General features: G+C 40.3%; 1 protein-coding gene across 3 annotated transcripts in view; it reads left to right on the top strand.

Moving 5' to 3' along the window:
- LOC111144585 (glycoprotein M6A) overlaps positions 1-23,351 on the top strand; it is a 335,282-nt gene extending 311,931 nt beyond the window's left edge. For all 3 annotated transcript variants that reach the window (XM_022498947.1, XM_022498946.1, XM_022498948.1), the window contains exons 4-7: positions 10,162-10,315; positions 16,861-16,937; positions 17,458-17,523; positions 21,209-23,351. In XM_022498947.1, coding sequence (XP_022354655.1) covers positions 10,162-10,315; positions 16,861-16,937; positions 17,458-17,523; positions 21,209-21,361 — 450 coding nt within the window. In that variant the 3' untranslated portion in view covers positions 21,362-23,351. The remainder of the gene's footprint in view (positions 1-10,161; positions 10,316-16,860; positions 16,938-17,457; positions 17,524-21,208) is intronic.
- Positions 23,352-23,985: the final 634 nt, after the last annotated feature.

Here is a 23,985-nt window from a genome sequence, read left to right as displayed (position 1 = left end):
CTCATCAGCCCGCTCTCTGTTCTACATTTGGGAAGATCATTCACTGATAATTAGAAGTCCTTCCTTGCAGCGATGCCCTCATTTTAACCTTTGCTTTTATCCGTGGTTGTGAATTATCTCTTTTTAACTATACAAGGATGCTTCGTGGAACACAGAAGAGCTCCACACTGTAAGGTACTTTTCTATTTTGATGACTGCCTGTCAGGAGTCTTAAGGTGACTTTCTAAGTGAAATTGTCATCAAGGAACTCTTCATTCTAGTCTCTCTCTAAAATGCAGTGTCTTTTGAAATTAAATTTAAGAAAAAAATAACATTTTTGATCCAAGACTTGCCAAGCCAGAGTTCCTACAGTGAGGCCTGTGTTCTCTAGGCTACAGCTAACTGGGAGAAGGAAAGGTCATTTTTTTTTTTTTTTTTTTTTTTTTTTTTTTTAGATTGTAACAGTACACCGTCATACTGGTTTCTCAGTATGAGGGAAAACAAAAACCACCTTGGGCGTAGTGGTCATATCTGGAAAGAATGTGCTAAAAAGCACCGCATTGTGGAGGAAGGAACCAGGGTTTTATTTGCCACATGTGTCCGAAGCAGCTCCCATGCAGGGTTTCAGTCCCCAACTGTAAATACTGGGACAGGAGACGAATCCCAGCCTTTTCAGATACTAATGATAGTATCACATCAATTATGGGAAAAAAGAAGATAAACCTCATTCTTTTCAGATGTTGAGCATACAAGTTGACAGAAAATTTCAGTTAGCCTCATAAAATGACAGTGACAAGACGAGAGTACCTGTTGTGAAATGTAAGAGCTTCTCATGTTAGATTTTTAAATGCAAGACGCTTCTGGCCACCGGAGATGAAATTATTTTTTAAATGGGTTCCATTGATGTTAATGTGCCAAAGATTTCCATACACGTAATAGTTATTTAAATAGGCCGCTAGGCTAGGGATGAAATAATCGTCATGAATTACAAGTAGTCTTTTATATAAGTATTGTTTGGGTAATGGACCCCTCTCTTTTCCAACAAGAACTTCGTGCCCGCAGTGCTGGAATAATCTGGATGCAAAAGATACTTGTTTTTATATTTATTTTTGGGATAAAAGCAAGAGCTATTTATTTTATGACTTTGCCCTTAAATCAGTAATATTATTCAGACAAAACATGCTTCGTCACGTTTTTGAGACTTCAGTTTCTTTCCCTATTTTTCTCGTTTTGAGATTAACTTCTGTAGTTTATGTTGCTTTGTGGGGAAACTAAGTACATTAAGGATATAAAAATGTAAATGTTCATTGAGGAATTACGATACTTAGCTTTATTATATGGGATCCTTGGTCAAAAAAACCATTTCTCACACATTGGCTATATAGTTGATATTAAAACAGCATTCACTAAAAGAAAGTGTCCTCTATAATAATATTTGCGGGAAAAGAATGTATTCAACTAGGCCAGTGACGCCTTTATTTTTAAAATTATTTGATTTTACTTGAATTCTGTTTTGGCTTGAAAAAGGAAAATCTTGGGGCACCTGGGGGGCACACTCGGTTAAGCATCTGACTCTTGATTTCAGCTCAGGTCATGCTCTCAGGGTGATGAGATGCAGCCCCACATGGGGCTCCTTCCTCATCGGGGAGTCTGCTTACAATTCTCTCTCTCCCTCTCCCTCTGCCAAAAAAAATGAAAAAATCAAAAATAAAAGTAAAGTCTCTTTCACTGACTTATTTTGAGGATTTCTTACATAGACTGAGGTGCCATGCTGGGCGCTGCTAATTGGAGAAGCTACAGAACATGCCCCTGCCTCTGGGGAGTTTCCAGTCTAGTTAGAATAATCAGGCGACTTGTACACCTGCGAAGCATAATGAAGAACAGGGGCACTCACTGTGTTTGCACAGAGAAAAGGGGAGTAAACTGTGTTGTTGACTAGTATGTACCTGAGGCCTTGTACAGTGCACATCCTTGACACATGGGAAATTTTAATTACTAATGAACTGATCAGTAAAAGTGGCTCTTAATTTGGGTTTGGAAGGATAGAAGGAAGTTCTATAGGCAACCTGGAGGCTGAAAATTAGAACGAAATGTTTAGGATACTGCAGTTACCAAGGTGTTCTATCCGGCAGGTGCAAAATCATAATAGATTGTATATTAAGTTCTGAAGGATTTCCATTTGACTGGTTCAATGAATGAGACCAATGCAAGGTATTAAAGAAGAAAACATTACTGGTAGCATATTTTAAAATAGATGTTGGTGTTTAGAGAAGTTTTAGGTTCACATCAAAATTGAGTGGGAAGTGCAGAGATTTCCTGTATCCCCCTGGTTCCCACATATGCACCAGTATGAAAATCCCAGAGTGACCCATTTGCCACAACCAGTGAACCTGAAGATCACAACTGACATTAGTTCACTCTTGGTGTTGCACATTCTGTGGGTCTCGACAAATGTATCCACCACTATAGCGCCCACAGATTAGTCTCACTAAAAACCCTCTGCACTACACCTGTTCATCCCCCCTCCCCCCAACTCCCAGCAACCGCTGATCTTTTTTCTGTCTCAATAGATTTACCTTTTCCAGAACGTCATACAGTAGGTAGCCTTATCTGAGTGGCTTTTTTCACTTAGTAATATGCAGTTTTAAGGCTCTCTGTATATCTTTGCATGACCTGATGGTTCATTTCCCTTTGGTACCGAGTGATGGTCCATTGTCTGGATGGACCACAGTCTGTTTATCCATTCACTGACTCAAGGACATCTGCATTGCTTCTAGGTTTTGGCAATGATGAACGCAGCTGCTAGACACGTAGCCAGTCATTTTCAGAACAATTTTCTGATCACTGCTTGTGCCTAGGTAGTTTGGGGCCATCATGGTGACAAAGAAGATGATGATGGCTGCATATTTGCAATCTAGTTTGCATAATAAGTGACACAAGTTTTTTCTGCAGCAAACTTTACAGGGCGTGCTTTCTGGAGCCTTCTGAGTTCAGTATTGTTAGTGCTGCTCTGTTTTGCATGTGTGGTGATAGCATGTCCAGGTATCGATCTGCTTTTCTTCTACTCGGTATCGTTTTGTGTTAGAATCGTCGTTTTCAACCAGGGGCCGTTTTCCGCAGTGAGCATGTTGAGAAGCGGTGGCTGCGTCACCGGCATCTGGTGGCCTGTAGTCGTGTGCAGGACAGGCCCATAACGAGGAATTTGCCGGCCCCCGCTTTCCATGGTGCTGAATTTGAGAAGCCCTGGTTTAGAAATTTGGTTCATATCCAACGCCTCGCGCCTCCATGCATTTGGCTGACACTGGCATAAATTTCTGGCAAATCATCCCGACTTCACCTTTTCTTACTTCAGATGCGGTCCCCTGAAGAGCCTAAAGATGACTGTCAGCAAAGTCCTGATGCCCTGTGTACCCCCGAGAGCTTTACTGATTCCAGGAGCGCAGTGGTTCTTCACACTGGATGCCTGTTAGAATTGCCTGCAGAGGTTTTTTAAACTAGAGGTAGACTCGGGGGCACTTGGGTGGCTCAGCTGCTTAAGCATCCAGCTCTTGATTTCAGCTCACGTCGTGATCTCCTGGGTCGTGGGATCAAGTCCCACATCAGGCTCTGTGCTCAGCGGGGAGTCTGCTGGAAGCTTCTCTCCCTCTGCTCCTCCCCCCACTCACTTTCTCTCCCTTTCTTTGTCTCTTAAATACATAAATAAGCATTTAAAAATACATAGATGTAGAGGCAGTCTGCATGGGCAGACCTGAGTATCGCCATCTCTCTCACAGCTGCCAGATGCTCCCCCTGTGTGGCCAGGGTTGAAAAACACTATCAGAGGTTGTGCTCCCGACTAATGTCTCCTGGTCCGCTGTTTCGTCACGGTGCATCTGGGCTCTGAGCTATTTCTGTCTGCCTGGTGACTATAGCTCATGACATGGGATTGCATATTTTAAAGTTGCTAAGAGAGTAGGTCTTAAAAGTTCTCATCGCAAGAAAAAAATTTTGTGACATGGTATGGTGACAGATGTTACCCAGACTTACTGATTGTGGCGATCATTTCACAGTGTAGGTAAATATTGAATCACTAGGTCATACACCTGAAACTAATGTACTGTTATCTGTCCATTATTCCTCAGTTAAAAAGAAAAGTAATTATTATTAATTACTATTATATATTATAATAATTATGATTATATATTTATTATTTATTATGAATGCTCAGATAACAGAATATGTATCTGTCACAGTACTAGCAATGAAAAGCTAGATATAAACATGATAATTACGAAATATTTTATTACATACCTTTTTTGTTACCTAGGATTATGCTTGATCTTTTTTTTTTTTTTTTATTTGAGACAGAGAGAGAGAGCACAAGCGGAGAAGAGGGTCAGAGAGAGAGGGAGAAGCAGACTCTCTGCTGAGCAGGGAGCCTAGTTCAGGGCCACTCCCAGGACCCTGAGATCATGACCTGAGCCGAAGGCAGACGCTTAACCGATTGAGCCACCCAGGCGCCCCTACACTTGATCATTTGGAATAATTCTTGAATTTGAGTAATTATCAGATCCCAAGATAAAACATTACATAGGAAGAGAGAATTGTATTTTTAGCTTGTTTAATTTGGATACTTTCGTGACCACGAGCTTCTAGTCCCTGAAATGTAACAGGTTTGTGCTCAAAATTCAAAAGTAAGGTCTTTTGGCCTTTCTTAGAACAAAACATATGAATTAGTAGTCATGAAAATACTTTCTCACAGCAAAGAGTTCCTCTGTTAGCACTGAGCTCTATCAATCGGCTCGAGCACTGCAGCTTGCCGAGAAAAGCAAGTGTGAGTCCCTGCAGTGGTTTCCAAAGTCGCGCCTTCCATCGCCCCATAAAGTAGCAGCAGTCACAGAGTCCAAAGTACTCAGTCTACTTGAATCTAAACCTATTGAATTATAGGTCCCATTCTACAGTGAACAGCACCTTCAAAAGAAGCTTTTGAGAAATCCCCTGGGACAGAAAGAAAACCAAGATAGAGAGGATGTAGCCAAAGGCATGCTGATTGCCCTCCCAGGGACTTCCGAGTGGCTTTTAGCCGTCCAAAGCAGTGTGCTTCAAGCTGCCGTATCATGTTCGTTGTTCTCGAGACTATAAATTAGCCTTGGATCTACAATTGCAAATAATGAAAATGTTAATAAAGAGAGCTTTTTTTTTTCCCCCTCCAAGGAGTTCCATTAACAAGATTTCTTCAGTTTTGGGGTGGTTTCCAAACTTTCTAGAGCCTTTCTCCTCTCGAGTGGGAGCCCGCCTTGAATAACTTTCCCAGACTCAGGAACTTCTCTTTACTTTCTCCACACGTGAAATGAAATCTAATTCTTTTATTCTGTACAGTCCTATCATTCAGCCAAAGCATATATTTTTATAGACGTAGCGGTAATCACAATACTGCTGTCTTGCATAAAAATAGCTAATATTTTGTCTGTGCTTCTTACTAGCCCGATTCTGTGCTAAATGACTTTTTTGTGCTACTTTCTTCCAGCCTCACTAAATCACATAAGAGCAATTTAGCAGGTATTCTCATTTTACAAAGGCAGACACAGCAGCATAACGAGCAGCCAGACTCCATCCTGCTCCAAAGCCTGGGCCTTTAATCAATGTGCTATAAATCCCCCTTTATTGCTAAATAAATGTGACATTTAGGTTAGGGACACCGTGAGTGGCATGTTGGTGCTTGATAAAGTGGTCAGTCTCTACCCACTTACAGAATAGAGGCGAAGGCTGGGAAATGGCCAAGAATGGAAAACGACTTTCATCAGCTCCTACAGATGAGCAGTGTTAGAAGTGAGTGGGCGCTGGTACAGGGAGCATGCTGATGGACGCCTGGAGGTTTAGCAGACCTCTCTCACCTAGGGTGGGTGCGTCAGGCCATGACAACAGAGGATTTCCGAGCCAGCAGCCACACTGCCCAGGGAGCTTCCTCTGTTGATTTGCTTCATTCCAATTCCAGAAAAGAGAAGAATAAAGATTACCCAAGAAATACTTCCCTTTCTCTCTGGTAGAGGCACACAAAATGTTTACCATCAGCAATCAAGTGTGTTTTAAGACCAGATACTGTCTAGATTTCCACACAGAATATTTGTATTTCCTCTAATGAGAAAAACAAGAGGGATGTGTTTCTTGCTTTCTCTGACTGAAATCCTCAGACATACCTTTACACATCTTAGGCCCTCATTAAGTATTTGTTGAGCAAGACAAAAAAAAAAATTCTAAAAGTGATATAAACTTTGATAATTCTATTAAAAGAGTAAATGGCCATTAAAGGACATTTCCTTGGGGGAACCTGAATGGCTCAGTTGTTGGACATCTGCCTTCGGCTCAGGTCATGATCCCAGGGTCCTGGGATTGAGCCCAGCATCGGGCTCCCTGCTCAGTGGAAGGCCTGCTTCTCCCTCTCCCACTCTCCCTGCTTGTGTTCCCTCTCTCACTATGTCTTTCTCTGTCAAGTAAATAAATAAAATCTTAAAAAAAAAAAAAAAAGCCATTTCCTCCAGTTCATGTGGTGATTTAAAGAAGTTAATATTGGGGCGCCTGGGTGGCTCAGTGGGTTAAGCCGCTGCCTTCAGCTCAGGTCATGATCTCAGAGTCCTGGGATCGAGCCCCACATCGGGCTCTCTGCTCAGCAGGAAGCCTGCTTCCTCCTCTCTCTCTGCCTGCCTCTCTACCTACTTGTGATCTCTCTGTCAAATAAATAAATAAAATCTTTAAAAAAAAATAAAGAAGTTAATATTGAACAGGTTTTATTTTCCTACGTATTTAGACCAGGCTTTGTTTCATCTTGGACAAAAATTTGTAAATATGTCTGCCAGATCTCAGTGTAAGGACATTGCCAGGACAGATGCTGGCTCTCCAGACTCTCCAACCAGTAGTACTGAAGAGCAGAGACTAACAGGAAGTCAGGTTTGGGAGGAGATGAAGCAGTGTTATTAAAAAGTGTGTGTTTAATTATATTCTGTGTATCTGAAATCCTATGATACTTGCCAGATTATAGGAGACAGGCTTGATCTCCGATCTCATTGGCTTTATCTTGGCCCTTTTCTTCTTTGTTGTATAAATTCCCTACTACTCTTACTCCCAGTAATTTTCTGTATTAATCACAACACAACTTTAATAAAGATGCACAAGCTCTAACATCACATTGACACCAGGTTTGCCATCTTTCCAAAGTGTGAGAATTATTGAGTTTCACTTGTTGGAGATTTCACTGAAACCATAAAGTCTCTCTGTAACGCATCACCAAAGGAATTAATTGAGTTGAATAAGAGATTTAGTTTAATTGAGTTGAATAAGAGATTGTTTAATTCCGTGTATTTATTTTATTCTGTATTATCATTTTGAAAATGTGACTTGAGGTGTTCAAATTAAGCCTGAATATACTCCTGTTTCTCTTCCAAAGTCTTCTTCTAGAAGGCACCTTTGAAGCCTAGAAGGGAACTAGGTGTCTGTAGAAACTCAGCTTTTGGTGTACAAAGACTACGATTCAGACACTTTCAAAAAGAATCCTACTGCTGTATGAGCTAATAAACTAATAGCTAATTCAAAGGATTAAAAATACAACTTCAGGGGCACCTGGGTGGCTCAGTCAGTTAAGCATCCAGCTCTTAGTTTCAGCTCAGGTCATGATCTTGTAGTCGTAGGTTCGAACCCCATGTTGGGCTCCATGCTGACCGTGGAGTCTGCTTCAGATTCTCTCTCCCTCCTCCCTGGCCCCTCTGCCCACTAGCTCAGGTGTGTGCTCTCTCTCTCTCTCTCTCTCTCTCTCAAATAAATAAATAAATACAATTTCAGCCTTATATTTATGTTCACATGTGCTGGTCATCCCATGGTCTGAGTCTGATTATGTAAATAAGCACAATCAATGGGAAATCTTTCAGAAGATGCCACTTTTAAAACAAGTCATACTGTAATGTGCACAAACTCAAAATATGCTATGTACAAAGATAAAGAGGGAAGGAGGAATTATAAAATTTGGAGTGGATCTCTCTCAGGACGCAAATTCAGATTGTTGTTACGCACACGCTGAAAAGCATATGCCAACAGAACGCATCTCTTTCCAACTTCCAGTTTTGATTTGCAGATACAGTTAAGGGTAGTTGAGTTGGGATAAAGGGAAGTAAAATTGTGTCCCTTTGGGGGACGTGTACAAATATAATCATGAACAACGAGGCTGAAGGTGAGAGAGCGTACTGCTATGTGAGTGACCTGGGAGGGTGTCTTGCTGTAGGAGTATGAGGCCCACCAAGTGGGGAGTTCCTTGCAGTCCAAAAACTGAGTTCCCCACCCATGCAGCACCAGGCATGGAGCACAAACTAATGCACGGTGGTGGCTAACCTAGTATTTGTGGATTGAAAGAATGAATCAATGTATGAATCAACCATTGAAGAGTGGGCAAGAATGTAGTGCCAAAAACTCTCTCCTGGCTTTTTTCTTCTTTCATGTTTTTTGTGTTTTGCTGGAAGATGACTTGCTAATCCTGCAGGCAGGGACATGATTGATGGCCAAGAAGGCTATAGTCTTACTCACAGATGCAGGATTCAAATGACAAGAACCAGATATTGTAGCAGAACAATTCCTACAGTAGTGATTTTCTTCTTTAGCTACTTTTCAGGGATTATCTTGATTTTGGTCTGTGATATATGAGTATGATTCATTAATGCCATGTGACATAGGGTAAGGGAAGGAAAAATAAGATGAAAACAGAGAAGGGGACAAACCACAAGAGACTCTTAACTCTAGGAAACAAACTGAGGGTTGCTGGAGGTGAGGCAGGTGCAAGGATGGGGTACTAGGTAATGCCTAATGATGGGCATTAGGAAGGCATGTGTTGTAATGAGCACTGGGTGTTGTACACACTGATGAATCACTAATTCTACCTCTGTAACTAGTAATACATTCTATATTAATTAAACTGAATTTAAATTTAAAATTACATTAAATTAAAAAATGCCATGGTACGGAATAGTGGGGCAACTCCCGTGAGGCTCTCTGCCTATCATTCTGTTTCTGGTTGGTGTTTACCTATGTGGGCACTTCATATAATAAATTATTCCTATGATCGTGGGAAATATGCTAATGAATCCAATGACACATAACTTGCATTGAGAAATATAATCAACTTGTATCAACGGGTGCATTCAAGCCTGCGCTTAAACCTCAGGGCATTGTGACTACACCTGTTCTTTTTCAGTTACCTCTGAAATATAGTTGTTAACGCAAGTGTTAGCTTAGGCCATTCAAGGCATGTATTTATGGAGACAATTTTATATGTAGATGACATGGATTAAATCGTTGATAAGGAATGCGAAGCGACATGAATAGATGTGTGTCTTACCAGCTCTTCATCTATCTACCAATGCATGCATCTGTCTTTCTTTTCAGCATCTAAGTTGAGCTAAAAGTCCGTTCAACCGATGCTGAAACTAAGTCTCTTATTCAGTTGTATCTGGGCACATAAATAGCCTTTTTCTTCATTTTATAAATACTAAAAATATTTCTGAAACAAGCAAAAAAAAAAACCTTTATTTTCAAACTTAAAATCACATTTAACTATGTTTCTATAGCAAAAATAAAATCAATCTTCTTGAAAGAAGATTTCAGAGTTTAAAGTTTACAGAAATCACTGAAAAGGAGATGTACACACTTTTATTGTGAATACTAAACTGACTTGAGAATTACCTCACTTATAATATTAAATGTAACCCTGACTGCGTAGCTTCCATGTTTATGGTACGAATGGTGCTCATTTAGTTGTAACATAAATTTATCGACAAAGTTTGAACTTTGCAGAATCCCCTGTAAATAAACCAGTTACTGTTTTCTAAAGTCTAAAAAAAAGGAGAAGAAAAAGAAGAAGAAGAAGTGAGGTGAGATTTTTGAGACAAATACATGAGTGAAACAGACATCACGATGCAGAAAGGTTCTTTCTTCCTTTGTTGCCAGGCATCTCTGCCACGCGGAGGGTTTCCAGCAGGTTCTTCCTGCTGGAATAACCCATGTTAATCAGCATCTCCCAGCTTCCCAGTGTACTTCCCACAGTGTCATGATCACGCTGTGCACGAGGACACTTCACACTTCAAATTGGATTTTGTGATATAGTCGCAAAATTCTTCCTGTCCAGTAGATGACATGTTTTCTCTCTCAACTTTTTCTCTGTTGCAGTTTATTATGCTGACGTACCTTTTCATGCTGGCCTGGCTGGGGGTCACGGCTTTCACCTCTCTGCCCGTCTACATGTATTTCAATCTGTGGACCATTTGCCGAAACACCACCTTAGTGGAGGGAGCCAATCTGTGCTTGGACCTTCGTCAGTTTGGTAGGTGGACTTCTAACTAAAGCAAGGCCTCGTGCTGTTTGACCTCAGTGACTGCCTCTGAAATATTGCCGGTGTCATTGGAACCATCATGACTTGATAAGAAATGGATACTTGAGAAATGTGTCAGAGTTTTCACTTTTAAGACATCCTTTTTAAAATTTAAATACGTAGGAATTTAAGAATGATTGGAGGTTAGTCTCACAGCATAAATCTGTGCACGTGTGTGTTTGAACAGACTATCAAGTTAGATTTCCTGGTATCAGCAATATGAAATTGTGATGTCTGTGTCCCAACTCCTTTGCCCTTGTCCAGACTTGTTATGATGCTTGTATCTACTCTTATTCTCCCATGACAAGCTATACAATTTGTGAAGTCTAGTGTGAAGATCACCTAAGAAGTATGTACTTCACTGACTTCCAAAATAAGGCAGAAGAACTTAGCATTTTTATAGCATTTTATAATAATGGAATCCAAGAACATTAAACCAATCAATAGCCCTCTTTGGTTACTTTTGTTTAGGGCTCACTGTGGGCTTGTGATACACCGACACGATTCTACTTGTCTTGTCCATGTTGACTTGTTTGATGCTTACAACGGTTCTCTATGGTGGACACTATTATTATCCTTTCTATAAATGACACAGGGGGGTTGAATGAGTTGCAGGCAGAGACATGAGTGATGGCCAAGAAGGCTATAGTCTTACTCACAGATGCAGGATTCTGTATGGTGGACACTATTATTATCCTCTTTGGTGAGGATGAAGTTCTTGGTGAGAAGATCACAGAGGGAATATGGGCAGCTCTTCCCCCTCTCTTCCCCCTGGAGAGGTTTCAGTCCTGGAATCATGTCCCACATATGCACAGGAAGGGAAGGCGTCAGCAACAGCTGTTGGAGGTCATGAGGGAACAGCTGTTTAGAAAACATGGCTCTGACTTCAGTCCCTCCCCCTCTCCGAGTCTTCCTCCTGTTCCGCTGATCTGAAAAGTGAAAGTTGAAAGAGAAGTGACTGGTCTCTCAGACATGGTTGTCAGCTAAAATACGGGCCACCTAGTGAAGTTCCAATTTCAGATAAACAAGCACTTTTTTAGTACAGTCTGTCCCCATATTGTATGGGACATACTTAATAATAGGTGTAAACGATGACTGGGATTAAAACCTCCCTTTGAACCTTAGCACCGTTTACAACATAGTTATCAAGATTTATTCTAATTTAATTTTTCTCAGTGATGTGGACAAGAGGGCACTTTTCAGATGTCATGCAACCTTTTACATCACATACTAATTTTTTCTGTTTGCCCTTAATATGAATCTACTGCCTGCATGACATTTATTTGCCTTCCAGATTATACGCCCCCAATGAGAATCCTGGATGTACAGGCACAGTCAATTTATTGAGGGGCATGGGCGTATAAAAGGACACCCCCCGCCCAGGTCTGGATTATGATCAGTACAGACATTTACTAACATCATCAAAACAGTGATTGGATAGAGAAGAACATGCTATAAAGCAATTTCCCTTATTTTGCAAAGTTGCCTCATTACACCTAGACGGTGTCTTTGCTCTTAGGCAATCAAGGTCTTTGAACTGCATCATGGGAACTCTGGTCATGTAACGGCTGGGATGTCTGCTTCTTCCCTACTTGCATGTCCCTGTTCATTCCCCTGCATGTGATAAATCCGTCCACGTCCTACCAATCTGATGGTGAGCACAGCCATTATGCAGCTCACACAGTCAGGGAACTTGAAGATGCTTTGTCCCATTAGGGTTTGCCATATTTCAAAATGAGTCATGAAATAATCTGACTAGCAATTTTAATTTTTTAATGCTTTCGAAATTATTTCTGTTGTCCTTCAATGATAGGCACAGCAATTTAATAACATTGAATGTATGAAGGGTTTGTCTTAGTAAATTTGTGTCAGAAAATGTTAAAACTGATCCCCCACATACACACCAATATTATCATCTAGATCCAGAACTTAAAACTGTGTTTTGTTAAAACCCAGTGATTCAGTGAAACTCCCTCGGGCCAACGGTAGGGAGAGACTGGTCCAGAGTAGGTGGGCTCTGGGTGGGGCTCCTTTAGCCTTCTAACCAGCCCTCCCTCTTGTCCGCACATTGTAGCGTATCCACAAGTTGTAACAGGAGCAGCTTGCTTTCATCTGATTTCCATACAGCCCTTCTCGGTAAAATTTCGTTTCAACAAATACTTATTTACCTTCTGTTATGTGTCGGCACTGCTTAATTTTGAAAGACAAAAATCTCCACGTCAAAAAAGTAAAATAAATGAAAATTTGACAAACACTTAGATCATGGACCTGGCCCATCGATCTTTTTCTAGAGAAGACACCCCTGACATAGGAACATTGCATTGTTTGCACAAGATGGAACAGAGGACAGAGTCGAAGCTATCAGTCAACAGCATTTTTGACTGTAGTCTACTCTGTTCAAAAGGACATTCTATGTTAATATAGAAACTAGATATGTATGCTATAAATAGGAAAACTTTGGTGTGTTTAGCCATGTGTCATTGCTAATCAGTGAACCATATTTACTGCTGTTAAATAATTCAAGAATTTATTTGGTCAAATCTTGGCTACATTTTTCTTGTCTAGTCCATTCCCCTGTCTAGGCATTCCTAGGTTAGGCTACCTGTCAAAGGGGAATTAGGTTACCAATGGAATTAAGGTTACTAATCAACTGATCTAAAAATGGGGCAATTACCCTGGATGATCCAGGTGGGCTGCATGTAATCATAGGGCCCTTAAGAGTGGAAGAGGCAGAAGAGAAGAAGCCAGAGGGAGGTGACCTCAGAAGAAATGCACATTTTACTCAGAGAGATGCCTCACTTTGAGGACAGACAAAAGGGGCAAGGAGCCTAGGACTGTGGGTAGACTAAAGGAGCTAGAAAAGGATACTTCAGCCATTCTATCATCTTTAAGATTAGTAATGTAGGGGCGCCTGGGTGGCTCAGTCGTTTAGCATCTGCTTCAGCTCAGGTCATGATCTCAGGGTCCTGGGATCGAGCCCCATATCCTGCTCCCTGCTCTGCAGGAAGCCTACTTCTCCCTCACTCTCTGCAGCTCCACCTGCTTGTGTTCTCTCTCTCACTATGTCTCTCTCTGTCAAATAAATAAAAATACTTTAAAAAAAAAAGATTAGTAATGTAAATGGCAAATTATTTGGAAATTCAGCATTTATATTTCCAAGTGGGGAGTTAATTTCCTAACACCCCGTAAGGGTTTGTAGTGTCATTACACTTCCTCCTGCTGCTTACCTCCCCCTCTGGCTTGCAATTTCCTCGCTAAGGGTTTATGCCCCGAGCAGTGGTGCTTCGACCACCCAGAAACCTCCAAGAGGCTTTTTATTGCCTTAACAAGGAAAGTAATAGGAACTGTGCACAGGATGCAAGTTTTTCCTAGCTCAGACACAACCAATCCTTAGAAAGCCAGAAATATAGTACTTCAGTTTAACCATATTAAAGGACATTAAAAAGCAATAACAACAAGCTATAGAGAAAGCTCATGGCTGCACCTCTGACACATGAAATTCGTACTGTTTGCCCTCCTTGCCATGCATTCCTGCTGCTTCCCTTGTACGATCCTAACTTGTTGCTTGTTTTTAAGAAAGCGGAAATGTCATTGTGTATATTTCAGTGAAGGACTCTTCTACACTGACTGCAGTAAATATGCATAAATATACTCACTATTTAGAAAAATGAGTAAATCTGAAAGTTTGCTTCTTGGGGGTTTCGCCAGTTTGGCCCTTCATTGACAGAGACCCGTGAATCCAAATAATCAGGTTTTGGGTTTGCATGGCAACATAGCTTATGGGCACCTTCTCATGTTCATAGTGTCCCGTGATGCAGACATGGATTGACAGATGGTAATTAACTTGCAGTATGTCTGTTTGTGGTATATGGTATCTGTATCACTGTTGTCTTATATACAGATGCACTTTATGTTAGGAGTCCTGGAGGCCGAGTGGAAGTGCTGGGTTACAATATTTTAAAGGTGGTGGAGGAAGACTTAACTGAAGAGCCGTTATTGGATGGATATGAGGATCGCAGGAATGTTCATAGTGGAGGGAAGATCCAGGCAAAGTTACCGAAGCAGCTCCATGCCTGGCATCTTCAGCAAACCCCAGAGAGGCCAGTGTGGCCGAAGCAGAATGAGAAAACAGGAGGGATGGATAGGGATGGAGTCTGAGAGTCATGGAACGCCATGTTGAGTGTGTGGTGGGATGTCATCCATTTAGAGACTTTTATTCTGAAGGGAGTAGAGGATATTTGCAGGTTTGGGCCGAAGAGAAGCAGTATCTCCCTTACCTTGTGGAAGAATCACTCTGGCTGCCATATAGAGAATGGACTGTCCCAAGAGGAGAAGGAGGGAAGCCAGTTAGCACTCTTGTCTTAGCCCTGAGGCGACAGAGGGAGGCTCAGGTGGGTTAGTGGCAAGAGAAGTGGTCTGGTGCTGACCATACTTTGAAGATTGGGTCTGCAGAAAGTCTAGATAGATGGGCATGTGGGTTTGAGAGAAAAAGAGGATTGAAGGAGGAATGCAGTTGTCTCCAGGACCATGGGGAACACTGATTTGCTGTCACATGAGCCGGGAAGCCTACAAGAGCTTGCTTAGGAGGGAGGCCGGCAAGGGAGACCAGAGTGCACTTTTGAAGATGTTGTAGAGACTTATTAGGAATCTAAACAGAGTTGTCAAAGATAAGAAATAGGGTATATGAATCTTGATTTCGGGAGGGAGGCACACAGCTGGCTGAACGGATTGAGGGGCTGTTGATAATTTGTAGCGAGCTCTGAGACTCAGTGAGATCCGCAGGGTACAAAGATGACAGGTGTGCACACTGGGAGCTCCCGTGAACAAGGTCCTGGAGAGAGGGGACCTGTGAGAATCAAAACCCCAAAACAAGAATCTATAGGGGCGCTTGGGTGGCTCAGTGGGTTAAGCCTCTCCCTTCGGCTCACGTCATGATCTCAGGGTCCTGGGATCGAGCCCTGCATCGGGCTCTCTGCTCAGCAGCGAGCCTGCTTCCCCTCACCCCGCCTGCTTCTGCCTACTTGTGATCTCTGTCAAATAAATAAATAAAATCTTTAAAAAACAACAAAAACAAAACAAGAATCTGTAGATTAGGGGATGTATTGAAGACGAGCATGAAGGAGAGGGAGGCGGCCGCTGCCTCCAGCCCTGCCAGTCACTCAGGAGAGGAGTGGAAAATTTATCTTTGATTTTATTTATGTGGTGGTCATGGCTGATTTCCATGGAGGGTTGAGGCAGAATCTGACTGGAAAGGTGGAAAAAGTTTAAGTAGAAAGGAAAAGAGGGGAATGGCAGACAGTGTACGTAGTTAATGCTTTGAAGGAGTTTGGCTGCAGAGGTCAACAAAGACACAGGTGAGGAGGCGTGTGCGCAGCCTGACCCACGAATGACATCTGTCGTGGAACAGCCTGCAGAAGCATGGCCTTAACCGGGAAGCACTCTCAATGATGATGGTTTATGAGACGCATCTTAGGGGCTTCTTATCCTCTCCCACTCCATGTCATCTTGGCAGAAAAGAAAGGTCCCAGAGAAGCATGTCTGCATTCGATGGACCGCAAGTAGATTACATTTTAAAACAGAAATAATCGCACAAACTATGGTTGGGGCAGAATGGCAGCATCTCCATCGACAGTGAGAGCTGGCCGTGTACCCCAAAGCCAGAAGATGTGAAGAGATACACGTATTAACGTTAAATAAAGAGACGGCAGTGCCAAAAGCTTAGGGTTCATCCCGAACTTGTGGGTTTTTTTTTCCCTTTATGTATGTATGTTTAATGCTTCAGTAGTTCTCAAAACAAAATTCAAGGCCCCTTCAAGGCTAACCCAGATCACTTTTCTGTAAAACGAGATGGGTGGCAATGTAGCACCAATGTGCTTGTTAAAGATGCAGTTCTCCTGGTAAACACTCCGGTTTCTGATTTCACAGTTCTGTGGTGGGGTCCAGAAATACACATTTTTGAACATTCCCCAGGTGATTCTGATGCCGTTGGTCTGTGAGCCAACTGGAGGAAGGGAGAATGTGAGTGAAATGACAGGGTTTTTTAACATTTTTTTCCTACTGATAACACTGTTTTCAATATTAGCAGAGAAAAATCACTCCTTTGGGTGATATGCTTTTATAGACTAACAGAAGCTTTGTACCAGCAGAATGAATTTGGATCCACACTTCAGCTTAGTCTGGGACATAGTTATTGGAGTAATTGTGACGGCTGCACCATTGCATTAACGGACCAATCTGGATCGAATCTGGAGGCTCTGGGGGCTGGGTCCAGTTGAATTCAGATTGAAGATGTTGTAAATTGTTTGAGGGCTAAATAGTTCTGACCTTCCATTCATAATCCTGGTTATACTTATTATCTAGCTATAAAAGCTGAAAATGTTTTCATTATACTGTAGCATAAAATGGAACCTCCTTAGTTTTTATCAGCATAAGATTCTTTTTCTCCCTCTGGGCTCTTGAAAATATTTATAAACTAAGCTATAATTTTCTACATGTAGGGATTGTGACAATTGGAGAGGAAAAGAAAATTTGCACCGTCTCTGAGAATTTCCTGAGGATGTGTGAGTCCACTGAGGTAAATGTTTTTAAAGCTGTTTCTGTTGTCCGAATTTTAGCTTCATTTTCATAGTTGAAAAAGACATAATTAGAACTCTATTGAATTTTCCCCTTTTCACCTAAGGAGCAATTTTACTTACAGTGATGTTATGCAGGGGGACTGGAGAATAAATATGAATTTCAATAAAAATTATAACAAATATATATTTTCTAGAAACTATCATGTTCACAAAAGTTGAACATTTTACTGTTACATTTTTAAAATGTAGCCTTATTTAGTTAAAATATTACTGAAGACCATCGTTACTAATGATCTCATCTTTGTAGTAAAAGTATAGTAAAATGATGCAGTTGCAAAGACTTAAATAATTTGCAGGAGAAAAGATACTGTAATGTTTTCAGATTGAGCTAAGGGTGTATCCTAAGTGTACTTTTCTTAAAGATGTACAAAGTTCTTATTCGCGAGGCAGCAGCAGTCCGGATCTCTCTTCTGCTTGTAACTCGACGCGTGTTTTGATTCTCTGCGGTTTCCTTTGCAGCTGAACATGACCTTCCACTTATTCATTGTGGCGCTTGCTGGGGCTGGGGCCGCAGTCATTGCTATGGTAAGACCTTGTGCTCTGGGGCTTGGTTTTTCGATTTGAAGGACAAAGCGATTTACTTGTTGAGATGAGTTTTTATCCCCAATCCTGAAGTCCATAGGAATCCTATTTATTTTAACATCAGTAAAAAAGGCGGGGTAGGGGAAACAGGGAACAGTGGGCAAATAAGTAAGTGAAAAACAAAGTTTAACCTGAAAAAGTGTTGTTGTTACACTAGAGGTAGTATTTGGGAAGCAGTTTAAGGATTAAAATACTCAGTCCTATCGGTAACATTAACAAAAATAAGTAAATTCATCCGTGTCGCAGATACCAGGTCCCTATTAACATGACAGATCGTCTCTGGACCATATAGGTCTGTATCATTGTAATATTCTAGGTAATCTAATCAGTCCCTTAACTTCCTTTTCTCCTCCTGATTTAAGGACATAAAAAAGCCATATGGAGTCACTTACGGAAAAAAGATTGATTTATTCTTCTTAACACAGATATCAATAGTTTCCTGTTATTTCTTTGATATCTATATTTGTTCAGAAATGCTAAGAACACGTTTTTCAAGTCAGGCTTTTACTGAGTTTTGAGGACCTACAATGTTCCAGTTTCTGTCTCTTCCTTGGTACAGTTTGCTCCTGGACGCCCAGAGACCAACAGCGGACACTCGGAGCATCAGTAATAGTTTTCGCAGCCATCGTCTGCTGGTCCTTATTTTTGCATCGTAGTGTACAAAGTAATAATACAAAAGTAAAGTGGTAGAGAGCTCTAGAATGTTCCTAGTAACCTCACAAATATAGCCAATTCAGTATGCAAAGATGATGAATTAATTGGGGTTTATTTAATTCCTTCCCTTATGGTGTCAATACACCGTCTGAGTTTTCAGATATTTTGTTAATTTAGTGTCATGCTCATTGCTCAGCATTTCAGATAGAGCATATAAGCCTCTCCATAGGAATTTTATTTCCGAATGAGGAGCTTAATAAGATCATGGTGGTTAATTAATTGGAGGGGTCACAATAAGACAATAAGAAAGGGCTTTATAGTCTCAGCCTAAAATCAGGTGCTAAGATATGCCCTGGAGAAGCAGGTCATGTTCTGGGGAGTGATGGTCCAAGCTCCCGTGGTCCCAAGCAGCACCCATCCTGGCCGTGAGACAAGAGGAAACATCTGTTCATACACACATTCCCGTGCAATGGGTAATTGTTAGGGACTTGTGTTTGTTCGGGCAACACACTCTCGTGTATAAGAGGTCTACCAAAGCACTTTTTGTAAAGAGAGAGGTGTGTGATAAAGCATGTGTTCACATTTGCTACGTGTGTGTGTAAAACTGTAAAAATGCGTACCATCAGGCATACATTAGTAAAAAGTATTTGTGTAAATGAATAATATACTTAATTGTCCCCAGAAATGCTTACTCTGAAATGATTCTATTATCAAAAAGATCTTAAGATAATAGAAATTCAGATGCTACGTATTTCTTAGGGAATCTGTGCTTTGCATAAACTCAGATACTAAGTTATAAATAAATTTTATTTCAAACTATAAGAGTTTAGAATATTATTCTTAAGTACTAGTAGCATCCTTTTGACTATCTAAATAAATGCATAGCATAAATTCCTTAAGAAATAAATAACATCTGACTACTGATTGACTTCGGTATTTCCCACTCATTAGCTCTGACAGAGGTTACGATTTTAGGAGATAGGGCGAATATAACAATAGTTATTGCTTCTGCTCCTGGTACTAATATTAGTTCCAATAGTACTGTTGTTTGCTCGTATTTCTTTAAGCCTTGCTCTGTTGAAAGCACCGTCAAATGGTTAAGCACATAAATACATTCAACGGTCATAATATAGCCACGTCATTAACCTCATCCCCAACTCCTTCAGCACTTGAAGTACACTACCGTCATTACTTCCCTATTAGAGATGAGAAAATTGAGATGAGTCCTTCTCTAGCAAAATATTTAAAACATCGTCTAAAATTTAAGGCAAAGATGGTAAGAATTTGTACTAAGACTAATGTAATCTACTCCATTTGATTTTTTGAAGGCATTAGAAAGTTCTGTAGATGCTGACAGAAGGGGTCTGCTTGGCTTTGTGCCAGGTTCCGGGGACCTCTGTCCACCTGCCGAGGGACAGTCAGAGCCTGGCAGCTGGTGTCCCCTAAGGCCAGAGGAAATGTCTGAACACGACTGGAAAGTGCCTATTTCTGAACTAGAAGGACGCTGAAGCTCTTTTCAGTATTTCACTCAGACATATTTAATAACAATTTAGGGGTTATATATTTTCAGGCTTTAAAAGGAAGGTTTTTATACATCTTAAAATATATTCATTCATGTGAAATGTATTTTGAGTATCCACTACTTGCCAAACACTCTCCACAGCACTTGATGTCTTCCGAGCAATGCAGCACGGTCCCACGTGAACTTGGTTGTGTCTGTAGCCTCTGTTCAGTCCTCATGGATGTGGTGATGAAGGCTGCACCATGGAAGTGACAGAGGACAAGAGTACAGCTCACAGCTCTTGCTTGCCTGTGGCTTACGATTTCCACTACACAAAATGCAGAATTTCAGAGGAAACAGAACATTCTGAAAATTCTTACTGGTATTCTTATTGGTCTGCATCTTTTCCCATATTGCCGTGTCAAAATTGTCATTTTTTTTTCTTACTGCCTGTTGACTACCTTAACATATCACAGCAGTCTCCATTTAGAATTGACTTTGCGTTCATGATGTCTATCTGTCCTTTTCTAAAACCATCCCACCTCCTGTCTTTCAATGTACTCTTGGCTAATCAAATTGTTAGTGTTCTATTTTACTAAATTATGGACAAAAATATTGCCCACCCTTTAGAACTCAGATCAAGTAAATAATTAACAATGTAATTTCCCTTTCATATTCACTCATCAAAAGCCGTCATTTGGAAAACTGCTTTATCTCTCTCTATGGACCAGGAATGAGGTAAAGGGAGAAAAACAAACAAGTGATCTCATAGCTGAGTGCTTTCAAGTCCAAACAGGAACTTCATTACTTGAGTAACTATGCTACTAGAGATAGATCAGAAGCTCCCTTTGTAAGCATGCACTCTTCTGGCTATTGCGAATGCATGCAAACCTACAGAATCCATATGGCACAGTACTTGCTTTCCTGTAGTTTGCAATCTAAAGGAAACTGCAAAATTCAGCTCATGGAAAATTAACTTGACAGTTAAATCTGCAGATTTATTTTGGGGTTTCCATGATCCCTCTTTCTGTTGCACGGCAGGCAATAACATAACCTCCCATTAATTCTAAGTTGTCCAGACTCAAACAGTGTAAGAGACCATTTTCTGTTACGGACGGGAAAGCACAGATACACGATCATGAGATGTATAGGATGTTGATGTGGGTAAGTGAGGGCAAAATGAACAGGGAACATCACATAAAGATTCAGAATCAATCTTGGCTACTCCAGACTTGAAAACGAAGGAGAGAAAAGTTCTGAAAGAAAGGGAGCTGAGAAGCTGCTGTCATGTAGTCGGAGACGTGAGAAGGAATAACCGATTTTTATTGTTCCTGTTACCGCGGAAGTTCTGATTCCGTCTTATGAGTGCACACATCCTATAAGCATCTAATGTGAACGTTTCTTTCCTGATAGCAAGGTGTAATGAAGACGCTGAACAGCCTTCTAGTGTAAATTATTTCTGTCTTTGATCAGGTTCACTACCTCATGGTTCTGTCTGCCAACTGGGCTTACGTGAAAGATGCCTGCCGGATGCAGAAATACGAGGACATCAAGTCGAAGGAGGAACAAGAGCTCCACGACATCCACTCCACTCGCTCCAAAGAGCGGCTCAATGCGTACACATAAATAAGTCCTTCCTGCCCCTCCCGCCATTCAGATGCATTGGTGTTTAATGAAAGGCCGTCCAACCACCCGACCTTGGGAGCACTGAAACGGAAGTGCTTCTCATCAACGATGCGTAGGGTGACTTAGGAATCACCCGAACACCGTTCCTTGCTGTTTAGCACTTCGTTTCCTAATTGGTTAAATTGGTGTGATCAGATCTCTTCTACAAGCTCCTATCCAGCCTTTTCCTTTTTTTAAATTTCTCAAACTCGTTACTAATGCTGTCAGATTGGAGATACTAACATTGTCAAATGCAGACATTTATTTGATTGTTTTAACCGCTTCCCATGTGTTAATACAGAACACCTTTTGCATTATTTCTTAGGTTTTGGAAAGAAAAATAGCTTTTTATACTTTTTAGTTTTGATTTCGGTAACTAGTTTAACTACAGGTAACCTTCAAAGGGACCATTGTACATTATGAACAATAGACAGAGATGGTATTGTTAACGACTCTTCTCGAAATCTGGAAATCCCGTCTGGAGATGAGCGGCCACGTTAGTACGGGCCCTGGTTCATGTTTTCATCGATCTAAGGTGCAATTTCTAAATTTGTAAGAGTAGGTTAAAAAAAAAAAAAAAAGAAGTGCTTCTTATATTTGTTAACATTGTATTTTTTTTTTCTTGATGTACTTAAAAGGTATTTCTCTCTGATTACTCATGTTTATGTTGTGAGCACGTAGAAACAGTGATGCTTATGCACGGCTAGTAGCCTTCTTAAGATTGCGACACCAGACTTACTTTTTAAAACTTAGTATAGAGACAATGTTAATAGAGATACTGTGAACTCTTGAAGAATGATCTCTTTGTGATTTAAGCAGCGGCTGGATTGGAACTTTTAATATGCTAATGTGGAACATTAATTACCTTTACGAAGGTGGTATATTAAGAAATAAGCACAGTAAACCCTCAGAAGTTGTTTTACCTACTTTAAAAGATTTTAACGGATTGCACCTCTGTAAACTATCCCTCCAATGTGTATGATATATTTGAAAAGGCTTCCATTAATATAATAGCTTTGCTTGCAGCCTTCCAATCTATGTGGGTTTACCTGTAGTGTTTTTTAAAGTGTGGTCAGAGGCCACTCTAGAATGTATCCCTTCCAAGTGTAGTGAGATATCTGTGTTTTTATTTGAAGTAAGTCATTTTAACCAAATGTTCATTCATAATCATTTATAAGAAGTACCTATATCAAAGGAATAAAAAAAAAAAAACAATCAGTATTACTGGACCAAAATTGGTGTTTGTTTTAACCTTGACTCTTCTTTTGATTCTTTCTAATGCTACAAGAATGCTGTAAAGTGTCTTTTAAAATGATGTAGCCTGACAAGACATTTTTGTCAGTGTATAAAAATTAGGTAGTATTGTGCACTGATTTGACCATTGTGAAATCTTTTCTCAGTGTAAGTGCATTTCTAATAAAATTTATGAGTGAAACAATCTTTGTACAACGACTAGTCATGCATCATCCGTAATTTTACAAGTTCTTGTAGTAGGTAGCGGAGTATTACTAGGGTTATCTGTGGCATGATTATGCATTCTGTAGTATAATTTAATTAATTTGGGGTTTTGCTTCCTTTTTTTTACATGTAGATGATCTTACTGGTTCAACCTTTTTCTGATATATGCAGTATTACAGATATTGAGCAAAAGTATTAATGGGCTTCTTTAAATTCTATATTATAGTGTTTCAGTTCTGTGTCTTAACAGTTTGTGATGATTTTTAAAACTGTCTTTTAAACTTATGTAATGATGTTGATGCTTTCGGCTTTTTTTTTTCCTGGTATTAGAGTTTGTATTTTCACAAAGAGTGCTTTGTAGCAGGCATTACAATTAATCTGTTTTGTACATAAATGTGCCAACAGCTTGATGGTGGCGTTTTTGAAATGTAGAACAAAGTGCTTGCAAAATGTAATAAATACACTTGTGTACTTTGTGTACTTATTATTAGTTTCTGCAGTGTTTTTTTGTGGTTTTTTTTTTGTTTGTTTTGTTTTGTTTATTCCTCTTTCCTATGTGTGTGCACTCTTTCCAGACGCACTAGATGCTGTCTTTTTAGGATGCTTCTTAGCTCAGTTGAGCTGCCCTCATACTGAACTGAGAATTCTGTGTATGACACGCAGCATAGGGAGGCCAGGGAGCTGAGGAGAGGGCAAAGATGTGAAGGTTTGGAGGTCATTTAATTTAGCAAAATGATAACAATTCCCGACCTAATGCTATTCCCTTGCCTAATTTCTGTTGTTTTGTGTTTTCTTTAGAGCTTCCTAAACTAGTAGAGAAACAAAAAAGACTAATTCAATTCAGAAAGAAAAATGCTTTCTTGGTTCGCTTCGAAATTTCAAGGTGAGAACACTTATGTGAAAAATACATATATTTTCCATACTCTTTGTTTGTTTGAGTTGTAATTTCTTCTGGCCAAACTAGAAGTGATGGCAGTTTAAAAATAATAAAACAATGATCAATAAAAATATTAATTTTCACTAGGCCTAAGTAATTGTATTAGTCTTCAATTATTTATGTATTATTTTAAGTAATTATTATAAGTGCCTGGAAATGTCAGGCACTTAGGTTACAAATATCTACAGTA

Source organism: Enhydra lutris, unplaced genomic scaffold, assembly GCF_002288905.1.
Source record: "Enhydra lutris kenyoni isolate GAN:26980312 unplaced genomic scaffold, ASM228890v2 scaffoldscaffold11, whole genome shotgun sequence".
Taxonomy (NCBI): domain Eukaryota; kingdom Metazoa; phylum Chordata; class Mammalia; order Carnivora; family Mustelidae; genus Enhydra; species Enhydra lutris.
This window is presented reverse-complemented; position numbering and strand designations above follow the sequence as displayed.